Consider the following 12,426-nt stretch of genomic DNA (forward strand, 5'->3'; position numbering starts at 1 on the left):
AGCTTGGTTGCAAATGGGTCTTCCAAATGGACAATGACCCGAAGCATACTTCCAAAGTTGTGGCAAAATGGCTTAAGGACAACAAAGTCAAGGTATTGGAGTGGCCATCACAAAGCCCTGACCTCAATCCCATAGAAAATTTGTAGGCATAACTGAAAAAGCGTGTGCGAGCAAGGAGGCCTACAAACCTGACTCAGTTACACCAGCTCTGTCAGGAGGAATGGGCCAAAATTCACACAACTTATTGTGGGAAGCTTGTGGAAGGCTACCCGAAACGTTTGACCCAAGTTAAACAATTTAAAGGCAATGCTACCAAATACTAATTGAGTGCATGTAAACTTCTGACCCACTGGGAATGTGATGAAAGAAATAAAAGCTGAAATAAATCATTCAATCTACTATTATTCTGACATTTCACATTCTTAAAATAAAGTGGTGATCCTAACTGACCTAAGACAGAGAATGTTTACTAGGATTAAATGTCAGGAATTGTGAAAAACTGAGTTTAAATGTATTTGGCTAAGGTGTATGTAAACTTCCGACTTCAACTGCATTGTGCTATAGATCCTTGAGTTCCTAAGGACCGGAGGTTAAAATGTACAGTGAACATCTGAACAGGTACACATGAGTACACTATGGTGTTGTGAAGGCAGTAACTAATAGCCATTTTGTTGCTAGCAGCAGGACCTCTTCTTCTGTGAAGGGCTGTTCACCAGATGGATCGTCTTCTCTTTCTCTCTGTCCTCCTGCTCTTTCAGAATTCTAGAAGACACAGCAGAAGAGATTTCACTCAGAAATGCGCCAGTCACACACATACTTTAGGTTAATTGTTTATTATTGAGAGTAAGAACTCAACCTCTATTACAGTGACTTGACTAGAGAGAAATTGCACACAATATAAGATTCTGACCCTATTATTGAAGTTCTAGGATAAAGTTATGTACTACGTGTCTAAAGTGTATATTTAGGAATGATAAGATTGGTCATTGTTTTCTTAATCTTGCCGTGACACATTTGGCTTAATGTGAGTCACTGCAGACCTCATAAAGCCCAGTTTGGACTATGTCCAAGCAGACAGTTATTACATGTTTGGCCTGACAGTATTACATTTGTTTCCCGTCATATATAGCCTTGTTAATTAATGGCCTAAATTAAAATGACAAATAGTGTTAAGACAATAGTAATGTAGGAATTATGTCCTGTTAAAAATCCCTCACAGCACTTTACTCAACTCACCTTGCCAAATGTACCATTGAGTCTACCACGTTTTGTCCAGAGCAAGCACTGCACTCGTAGAAAATCAACTGGCAGTCCTGCAAAGGAGATTTGATAAGTCTTTACCGGATGACAAACATGAAGTCAATGGTATGTACAGTACAGCGCTGTGATTGGAAGCGGCTGTAGAAGGTCTATCAGTCTCCTCTCCCACACAGTCATCTCCTAGTACTCAGGACTCTTTAGTAGCATTAAGGTAAACATCGTCTGGACTAATGGCCATAGGAGCAAAATGAAAAAGAAGAGCAGCTCTTGACTGATCTGAGGCACTTAGCAATTATCTATCACCATAGAAACTACAGACCCAAAGAAAGGAAAAAGAAAACAGATGAAATAAGGATGTAGGAAGTAGAAAAAAATCCTGGGCCTATTAATAAGATCACACACACGTCTCGTTAAAGAGCCTAATTTTGTTGCTTTTACTTATTCAATGAGAAGATCTGTGAATCCTGTGGGTTGAAGACTGGACCATTAACAACGCCCAGGGAATGGCTGATAGACAGACCTTGGCAAATTTTTCGCCCACTCTTGTCTGAACCTTCCGCTCACTCCCCTTGTCCATTTTGTTCCCCAGCAGCATGATAGGAATGTCCTCGCCAGCCCCCTCCTGTGAAGAGAGACAGAGATGATGGACACAGAAGCATTACATTGGGGCTAGATCTCGCTCTCTCAGGTAGTACTGAGAGCTGGCTTTATCAGTATAGTGGACATGATGTACTCTGAACTGTGTCACCGAATGCGTAACGATATTGAATGGTAACATGTATCGTGCCTCTACAGAGATCCAGTATGAATTACAATAAGTAGTGCATTTGATCTGGTATTGTATATCAATGTTATGTAGGCATACAGTGAATGTGCTATGGAGGAGGCCCTCGGTGCAATCTACATTTCTATGAGCTACAGTGGCAAGAAAAAGTACGTGAACCCTTTGGAAATACCTGGATTTCTGCATTAATTGGTCATAAAATGTGTGTGTTATTGCTTAAACTAATAACACACAAACAATTATACGTTTTCATGTCTTTATTGAACACACCATGTAAACATTCACAGTGCAGGGTGGGAAAAGTATGTGAACCCTTGGATTTAATAACTCCTTTGGCAGCAATAACATCAACCAACTGTTTTCTGTAGTTGCGGATCAGACCTGCATAACTGTCAGGAGGAATTTTGAACCATTCCTCTTTACAAAACTGTTCCAGTTCAGCAATATTCTTGGGATGTCTGGTGTGAACTCTCTTGATGTCATGCCACAGCATCTCAATCGGGTTGAGGTCAGTACTCTGACTGAGCCACTCCAGAAGGCGTATTTTCTTCTGTTGAAGCCATTCTGTTGTTGATTTACTTCTGTGTTTTGGGTCGTTGTCCTGTTGCATCACCCAACTTCTGTTGAGCTTCAATTGGCGGACAGATAGCCTAACATTCTCCTGCAAAATGTCTTGATAAACTTAGGAATTCATTTTTCTGTCGATGATAGCAAGCTGTCTAGGCCCTGAGGCAGCCCCAAACCATGATGCTCCCTCCACCATACTTTACAGTTGGGATGGGGTTTTGATGTTGGTGTGCTGTGCCTTTTTTCTCCACACATAGTGTTGTGTGTTCCTTCTAAACAACTCAACTGTAGTATCATCTGTCCACAGAATATTTTGCCAGTAGCGCTGTGGAACATCCAGGTGCACTTTTGCAAACTTCAGACGTACAGCAATGTTTTTTTTGGACAGCAGTGGCTTCTTCCGTGGTGTCCTCCCATGAACACCATTCTTGTTTAGTGTTTTACGTATCGTAGACTCGTCAACAGAGATGTTAGCATGTTCCAGGGATTTCTGTAAGTCTTTAGCTGACACTCTAGGATTCTTCTTAACCTCATTGAGCATTCTGTGCTGTGCTCTTGCAGTCATCTTTGCAGGACAGCCACTCCTAGGGAGAGTAGCAACAGTGCTGAACTTTATCCATTTATATACAATTTGTCTTACCGTAGACAGATGAACAGCAAGGCTTTTCGAGATACTTTTGTAACCCTTTCCAGCTTTATGCAAGTCAACAATTCTTAGTCTTAGGTCTTGTGAGATCTCTTTTGTTCGAGCCATGGTTCACATCAGGCAATGATTCTTGTGAATAGCAAACTCAAATGTTGTGAGTGTTTTTTATAGGGCAGGGCAGCTCTAACCAACATCTCCAATCTCATCTCATTGATTGGACTCCAGGTTAGCTGACTCCTGACTCCAATTAGCTTTTGGAGAAGTCATTAGCCTAGGGGTTCACATACTTTTTCCAACCTACACTGTGAATGTTTAAATGCTGTATTCAATATAGACAAGAAAAATACCATTTGTGTGTTAGTGTGCTTAAACAAATATGTTTGTCTATTGTTGTGACTTAGATGAAGATCCGATCAAATTTGATGACCAATTTATGCAGAAATCCAGGTAATTCCAAAGGGTTCACATACTTTTTCTTGCCACTGTATGTATGTCAAAGGTGAGCAGTAAAGTGTTTGGGCACTTCCTACCTGTACACTGGTCAGCCACTGCCTCACCGCGGTAAAACTCTGCTCAGCAGTGATGTCATACATGACTACCACACCATCAGCCTTGCGAAAGAACTGCTTGGTGATGCTGCGATACCTGAAATCAAATAAAATAGTATTCGTCATAATGCTTCTTAGACTAAGACTGAAATTCTTACTAACGGGCCCTTTCCAACAATAAAGACAGAAAGAAAATAGAGAAATAAAAGTAAATACACAAAGAGTAATGATAACTTAGCTATATATACCATCTGACACCCCAGTACCAATATGGAGTCGATGTGCAGCGGTAAGAGGTAATTGAGGTAGATATGTACACTACCCTTCAAAAGTTTGGGGTCACTTAGAAATGTACTTGAAAGAAAAGCACATTTTTTGGTCCATTAAAATAACATCAAATTGATCAGAAATACAGCGTAGACATTGTAAATGTCGTAAATGACTATTGTAGCTGGAAACGGAAGATTTTTTTAATGGAATATCTACATAGGGGTACAGATGCCCATTATCAGAAACCATCACTCCTGTGTTCCAATGGCACGTTGTGTTAGCTAATCCAAGTTTATCATTTTAAAAGGCTGATTGATCATTAGGCAGGGAGCTCAGCCCAGTGATGCACTGGTCAGTACGCACTACCCTCTGTAATGCCTTGCGGTCAGATGTCAAGCAGTTGCCATTCCAAGCAGTGATGCAGCCAATCAACATGCTGTCCATGGTGCAGCTGAGGGCCCATGCCAAATCTTTTCAGCCTCCCAAGGGGGAAGAGGCGTTGTTGTGCCCTCTTCACGACTGTGTTGGTGTGTGTGGACCATGAGAGATCCTTAGTGGACACCAAGGAACTTGAAGGTTTTAACCCACTCCACTACAGCCCCGTCGATTTGAATGCGGGTGTGCTCATCCCTCCGTTTCCTGTAGTCCTCGATTAGCTCCTTTGTCTTGCTGAAGTTGAGGGACAGGTTGTTGTCATGGCACCACACTGCCAGGTCTCTGACCTCCTCCCTATAGGCTGTCTCTTCGTCATCGGTGATCAGGCCTACCACCGTTGTGTCGTCTGCAAACTTAATGATGGTTTTGGAGTCGTGCACGGCCACACAGTTGTGGGTGAACAGGGCGTACAGGAGGGGACTAAGCACGTGTTGAGGGTCTGCATGGCGGATGTGTTGTTGCCTAACCTCACCACCTAGGGTTGGTCCGTCAGGAAGTCCAGAACCCAGTGCACAGGGCAGAGTTCAGAACCAGGGCCCTGAGCTTAGTGATGAGCTTGGAGGGTACTATGGTTTTGAAAGCTGAGCTGTATTCAATGGAATGCATTCTTACACAGGTATTCCTCTTGTCCAGATGGGATAGGGCAGTGTGGAGTGCAATTGAGACTGCGTCATCTGAGGATTTGTTGGGGCGGTATGTGAATTGGAGTGGGTCCAGGGTGTCAAGATATGATGTGAGCCATGACCAGCCTTTCAAAGCATTTCATGGCTACAGATGTGAGTGCTACGGTGCACAAGTCATCTAGACAGGTTACTTTGGCGTTCTGGGGCACAGGGACTATGGTGGCTGCTTGAAACATGTAGATATTACAGACTGGGTCAGGGAGAGGTTGAAAATCTCATTGAAAACGCTTGCCTGTTTAAAGGTCTTACTCACATCGGCTACAGTGAGCGTGATCACACAGTCATCTGGAACGGCTGGTGCTCTCATGCATGGATCAGTGTTGCTTGCCTCGAAGTGAGCATAGAAGGCATTCAGCTCATCTGGTAGGCTTGCATCACTGGGCAGCTCGTGGCTGGGTTTCCCTTTGTAATCCGTGATAGTTTGCAAGCCCTGCCACATCCGACGAACGTCTGAGCTGATGTAGTAGGATTCGATCTTAGTCCTGTATTGACTCTTTGCCTGTTTGATGGCTCGTCGATGTCGTCGATGCACATATTAATGAAGCCGGTGACTGATGTGGTACCATCCTCAATGCCATCAGATGAATGGCGGAACATATTCCACTCTGTGTTAGTGAAACAGTCCTGTATCTTAGCATCTGCTTCATTGGACCACTTCTGTATTGGACCACTTCTGGTACTTCATTTGAGTTTTTGCTTGTTAGCATGAATCAGGAGGATAGAGTTATGGTGAGGGAGAGCTTTATATGCGTTTTTGTGTGTGGAGTAAAGATGATCTATAGTTTTTTCACCTCTCGTTGCACAGGTGACATGCTGGTAGAAATGAGGTTGGACGGATTTCAGTTTTCCTGCATTAAAATCACAGGCCACTAGGAGCGCCGCTTCTGGATGAACATTTTTCTGTTTGCTTATGGCCCCTATACAGCTCATTGAGTGCAGTCTTAGTGCCAGCATCGGTTTGTGATTCTAAAAAGACTGCTATGAAAAATATAGATTAAAACTATCTTGGTAAATAGTATGGTCTATATATAGCTTATCATTAGGTAAGCTAACTCAGGCGAGCAGAACCTCGAGATTGCACACCAGCTGTTGTTAACAAAGAGACACCTCCCCTCTCGAGATTACCTGACGCTGCTGTTCTGTCCTGCCGATGCATGGAAAAACCAGCTAGATGTACACAACATTAGGAACACCTTCTCTTTCCATGACTGACCAGGTGAAAGCTACGATCCCTTATTGATGTCACCTTTTAAATCCACTTCAATCAGTGTAAATGAAGGGTAGGATTTTTAAGCTTTGAGACATGGATTGTGTGTGTGCCGTTTAGAGCGTGAATGGGCAAGACAAAAGATTTAAGTGCCTTTGAACTGGGTATGGTAGTAGGTGCCAGGTGCACTGGTTTGAGTGTGTCAAGAACTGCAATGCTACTGGGTTTTCCACGCTCAACAGTTTCCTGTGTGTATCAAGAATGGTCCCCCACCCAAAGGACATCCAGCCAACTGTGGGAAGCATTGGAGTCAACATGGGCAGCATCCATGTGGAACGCTGTCGACACCTTGTAGAGTCCATGCCCCAATGAATTGAGGATGTTCTGAGGGCAAAAGGGTTTTGTACACTCAGTGTATACTACCCTTGTCCTTGTTCAGCCACAACTCTGAGAAACATAAGATATTACAGTTCTTCAGGTCCCGTTGATAGGATAGTCTTGAACAGAGCTCGTCCAGTTTGTTCTCTATTGATTGTAGAGGCGGTTTATGTACTCGCCAATTTTGTCAGGGTGCCCACATGCCAGCCTCTCTTTTCTCTGGGATTAGGGTCTGGTCCGGGATGAGCAGTATGTCCTGTGCCTACGACTTGTTGAAGTAGAAATCTTCATCCAAATCAAATCAAATTCTGGGGTCCAGAAGCCCTTTTCGATCATAGGAAACGATGGCAGAAACATTATGTACAAAAAAAGTTACGATCAACACAAAAAAACACTAAATAGTAGAATTGTTCAGGAGCCTGTAAAACGTCTGCTATCTATAGCAGGACGATTCTGAGTCATCTCCAGAAGTGGTGATGAAGGGAGCAATCGTAAGACTGAGAATTCCCCCATTTGTACTTTATCCTCATGCACAACATTACATGTCATTTGATCTTTTAAAACTTTTGTCTCATTATTAAAATATGTAAATACTGACATTTAACCATAGTAGCAGTAGTGTGCCATATAGCCTAATTGCATGTAGCGAAACAAAAGCTGCTGAGGCAAAAGGTTGAACATGTGTAAATCCACCTAGTAGAGTTCCCACCTCTCCTGTCCTGCTGTATCCCACATCTGCAGCGCCACCTGGCTGTTGTCCACCAGTATCGTCTTCACACTGTAGTCTATGCCTGTTGATGATGCAGGACGGACAAGATATCATTAATGTCACTTATGGTCATTTACTATCTTTTGCCTTACAATACTATTTTGTTCCTGTAATTGTTTTTATCCATATTCATTTTCAAAAGCAAACCAATTTTCAGAAATGATGGGCACGTAATAAGATACAAAAATTATGAAAGGTACCAACAATTGATTTCCGGGCTAAATCTGGATAAAACGTAGAACTTTATATGGCAATGTCCTTCTCTGAGTTTCTGAAATGTTACTTATCCATTGATGATTCCAATCGACTACATTTGTCCCCAGTGCTCAAATAGAAACGGAGGAACAACATGTTTTTTTGTCAATGCTTGCGTCAACAGGAGTTAATCGGATATTGTATATTGTTCTAAAGGGACCACACAATTCAAAATCCATCTGACTTTCTCAACAAAAATACATTCTCAGAATCGTATGACTATTTTGAGAATCAAATGCTTCCAAACAGGGCCTAAATAGAGAGGATATTAAGAAATCTGGAGCTGTTTGTACCAGGCTGCAGAATGACAGGAGAGGAACACTGTGACTTCACAAGCTGTTTCATGTGGCGCTGTTTGGTCTGCCCAGCTCTACTGGTTTAAAACTACAAGATCCCCAATACACTTACAGTGCACTTGATTCATGTGTACAGAATGGTGCACTGACTTACGATGGGGTTGCACAGCACTGTATGACTGAAAAAAATTAATTTAATTAAACCAATATAAAATGGTATGGTGAGTCAGTTGAGTGGTGACATAATTGAGTATGCTCTCAGTCACACACAGAACAAACTCATTTTGGGTGTACAACATTAACCTATAGTACAACAGAAAGGCCAGTGGGAAGAATACAAGTCATGGTCGGTGTGAGTCAAGTCAGTCAATATAAAGCACCACAATATGGTTTCTCTGCTTATTAGGCTGTAGAGGGAGGGTGAGGTCAACCAGCCACAGGACTGGGGCTCGGCTCTGGGTCTGAAGAGGCCTCTGGCCTTTCTGTTGTACTATAGGTTAATGTTGGGCACAACGTAGCGCACAACGTAGTGCACACCGTAGCGAAACATTTTTCAATGTAAAATAAAATGAGAGATTCTTATACAACAATTCCAGGTAGTTCCTGTTTCAGTCGGTTTGCTCCGTTGGTGCCTAATGAACACAACCCTGCTCTGCTGTAGAAAAGGAAGCCTGGAAAGGCCACTCACCGACGGTGGCAGAGGTGCCTGGGTAAAAGCAGTCATCACAGAACCTCCTGAGGAGGGAGGTCTTCCCCACACTAGAGTTGCCCACCAGGACAATCTTAAACAGGCGGTCTGGGGACAACGCTGCACCCTCCTCCTGGAAACACTACACAGAGTGATAGAGGGATGTGTGTGTTAAGAGTTCATATTATAAGTTCATCCAACTCTTCCAAACTCACTATGTACTCAAGTCTACTTTTCCTCAAGTAATTACCTCGACAACTACTATGATTATTATTATTTGACCATGCTGGTCATTTATGAACATTTTAACATTTTAACATCTTGACCATGTTCTGTTATAATATCCACCCTGCACAGCCAGAAGAGGACTGGCCACCCCTCATAGCCTGGTTCCTCTCTAGGTTTCTTCCTAGGTTTTTGGCCTTTCTAGGGAGTTTTTCCTAGCCACCGTGCTTCTTTCACATGCTTTGCTTGCTGTTTGGGGTTTTAGGCTGGGTTTCTGTACAGCACTTTGAGAATATCAGCTGATGTACGAAGGGCTATATAAATACATTTGATTTGATTTGATTTGACATTTCAGATTGCAAGTATCCAATTCGATATATACTGGGAGAGAGTACACTACAAACAATGACATGGCAACAAATATTTGAGCATTGAGCAGCATATTTGAACATATTATGAACACTGCATAGAATCTCCACAACTATTATCCTAGTATATTATTCTGTTATAGTAAAACAAAGTTGCACAAAGTTCTTGAAATAGTCATTTTCTAAAATTGACAGTAAATCATGGAAACACTCAACAAACACTAATACAAGTAACTAATCCTGTTTGCGAGGTTCACTGCGGGGTCAACTCACTCAAAGTGAGAAACCCAACACCTGTAACTGTTTTGTTCCTATCTCAGGTCTGGTGTGTTGGAAAAACAGGGCTTTGAACACACTGTGCTGTATATCCACCTGCACTCCTCCCCCACACCTCTCTTTACGGGGTCAGGAGAACAAACAAAAACCTGGTGACCTACAAACGACCCTGGAGGGAACAAAGTGAAAATGCTGAACAATCTCTTTCACTTCAAATGGAGGATAATTATGCCAAGCCAACTGAATCCTTCTAGTCTATTCAGTAGACGGACGACAATGTCTCTCCACATAATTTCATACCAACACTGATGTTGTGTCTCTATCTGAGCCCTGGTCCTACATGCTTACATTCCCCATAGTCTCCTTTCCGACAGGCTGGCCCCTGGGGGATGTAGGCATCTCTGTCTCTCTGGTGTCAACTGGCTGCTGCTCCATCGTTGGAGAACTGGGAGGATTTATAGAGGTCATCTGTAGCTCTATGTGCTCTTCCTCCTCAGCCTCCTCATGCCACTCCCAGAGCTGAGTCTGGTAGTTATCCTGTAGGAGCTGGGGTAGGTGGTCCTCCTCTATGGAGATGATCCTCTGGAGGGGTCTGTGGAGGGGTCTGGAATCCACCACATCCTCCAGGCTGTAGCCATTCACTCCACCTGGACTCTTCCTCTTAGAGTGGGGGAGCACTACCTCCTCATCCTCACTGGAGAGACAGGGATGAGATGGAAATTGATGGGGAAATTGGCTCACAAATGCTTTTTTTGGAGTACAATGGCATGGATGTCGAATGTGAATTGACTTACAGGCGTTTGCATATATTAAGAACAATGTAAATACTGTACAGACACGTTCTACACAGAGCTAAAACTGCAGCCCTATTGAGCAGCTTTCTGTCCAACATGTCAATTCTGTTTCATGTGCTTTGTTTGACTTTTTGCAATGCCACCTACTTAGAAAATATGAATCATTCACTATTAATAACTATTCAAACAGCAGTCATATTCATACTGAACAAGAGTGTATTGTAGGTGAATTGAACGTTTGTATCAATTAAGGCTTCCGTGACAGCACCAGGCACTATCCATTCAATTTGTATTAAAAGCCTTTCTAAGCAAATAGTATACCTAAAGGCCTTTCTGTCAAAGGGATTCAGAGTATTTGATCCAGGCCTCAGGTTGCAAGCAGGATTTTTAACAGTATTCCTCAGTTTCTGCAAAAAAAACAAAACAAAAACAAATGAATCTGCAATTTGATTGAAAATGTTTTCTAGATTCCATGCTTTTCAAAGAATCATGTTTTTAGGTTAGTATCTATCAAACTTGATAGAGACAGACAGACAGATACTGTAGATAGATAGAAGGGGATTTCACGAAAAGAGAATGATTAATACATTGCACATGTGTATACTTACTTGATAAGAGCACATGTCTCGCTCATCTCGTAAGTGCTTGTTCATTTCCCTGAAGATAATATAACAAGGAAGGGGTTCATTGCAACAGAAATACATACTTTCTAAGCACTATTATAAACTGGATGGTTCGAGCACTGAATGCTGATTGGCTGAAAGCCATGGTATACGAGACTGTATACCACAGGTATGGCAAAATATTTAGTTTTACTGTTCTAATTACATTTGTAAGCAGTTTATAATAGCAATAATGCACCTCGGGGGTTTGTGGTATATGACTAATTTCCCACTGCTAAGAGCTGTTTCCAGGCACTCCGCATTGCGTCGTGGTTAAGAACAGCCCTTAGCTGTGGTATATTGGCCATGTACCACACCCCTCGTGCCTCATTGCTTTAGTATAAAACAGCTTGAGGAGTTTGCCTGAGGTCAATGTTATCTGTTGGATTGATGTGTGGCCTTGGTTTGTAGTGAATATAACATAACCTTCAGTATTGTACAGTATGATCATTGCTCCTTGATTTGGAGAGTAGTGGCTCTGAACTGATATACAGTAACCCACTGCCTTTCTCCTAGTGTGTGTGTGTGTGTTTGTCTGTTCCATCTCCACTTTTACCTCAGCAGGTCAAGTTGTTTCAGCAGGCTCGCTCGCTCCCTCTGCAATCCCTCTGTGACCCGGTACATCTCCCTGTGTTGGACAACAAATACACATATTCATGTTATCATATCAATGTTTCATTAGGATCCCAATTAGCTAGCAGCTGCTACTCTTCCTGGGGTCCAAACAGAACATAAAACATGATATAATACAGAACATTAACAGACAAGTACATCACAAGGACAGAACTACATCAACGTAAATTAGTTATAGAGGCTTTTATACATTTATGCCTTCAGTATCATGATTTATAGACGCTACTGAATGTTCCCAACTCCGGTCCTTGAGTACCCCAAACAGTACACATTTTTATTGTAGCCATGGACAAGCACACCTGATTCAACTAATTATCAGGCCCTCAATGAGTTGAATCAGGTATGCTTGTCCGGGGCTTTTGGGGTACTCAAGGAGCGGAGTTGGGAACCACTTGTCTAAGATGTGGACTCACAAGGAGAATGAAGCACCCAAACAGGATCCCAGACACAGCCAGCCATCCAGCCAGCCAGATAGACTTACATCTCCCTCTCCTGGTTCAGGTGTGAGGACTGCTCCTGCAGGAGGACCAGCTGCTCCTGGGCAAGGCTCAGCTCCTGACTGGTGTGCTCCAGCTCCTGGGCTAGCTCCTCATTGGTCTGCTTCAGCGCCACATTCTCCACCTTGGTCACGTGCTGCTCGCTGTGCAGCTCCTGGAACTGATGCTCCCACTGGGTAGGGGAC

At 42.8% G+C, this 12,426-nt stretch overlaps 1 protein-coding gene across 2 annotated transcripts in view; it reads right to left on the reverse strand.

Annotated features, from left to right (window-relative positions):
- Positions 1-319: 319 nt before the first annotated feature.
- LOC106561383 (EF-hand calcium-binding domain-containing protein 4B) overlaps positions 320-12,426 on the reverse strand; it is a 34,849-nt gene continuing 22,742 nt past the window's right edge. The window contains exons 8-18 of one of the 2 annotated variants that reach the window (XM_014125271.2): positions 12,226-12,413; positions 11,668-11,739; positions 11,058-11,106; positions 10,771-10,856; positions 10,004-10,349; positions 8,787-8,928; positions 7,488-7,569; positions 3,788-3,902; positions 1,781-1,882; positions 1,237-1,313; positions 320-762 (exon numbers count right to left, since the gene is read on the reverse strand). In XM_014125271.2, the coding sequence (XP_013980746.2) occupies positions 675-762; positions 1,237-1,313; positions 1,781-1,882; positions 3,788-3,902; positions 7,488-7,569; positions 8,787-8,928; positions 10,004-10,349; positions 10,771-10,856; positions 11,058-11,106; positions 11,668-11,739; positions 12,226-12,413 (1,347 nt within the window). In that variant the 3' untranslated portion in view covers positions 320-674. The remainder of the gene's footprint in view (positions 763-1,236; positions 1,314-1,780; positions 1,883-3,787; positions 3,903-7,487; positions 7,570-8,786; positions 8,929-10,003; positions 10,350-10,770; positions 10,857-11,057; positions 11,107-11,667; positions 11,740-12,225; positions 12,414-12,426) is intronic. The other variant, XM_014125270.2, reaches the window with a different exon arrangement.

Source organism: Salmo salar, chromosome ssa10, assembly GCF_905237065.1.
Source record: "Salmo salar chromosome ssa10, Ssal_v3.1, whole genome shotgun sequence".
Taxonomy (NCBI): domain Eukaryota; kingdom Metazoa; phylum Chordata; class Actinopteri; order Salmoniformes; family Salmonidae; genus Salmo; species Salmo salar.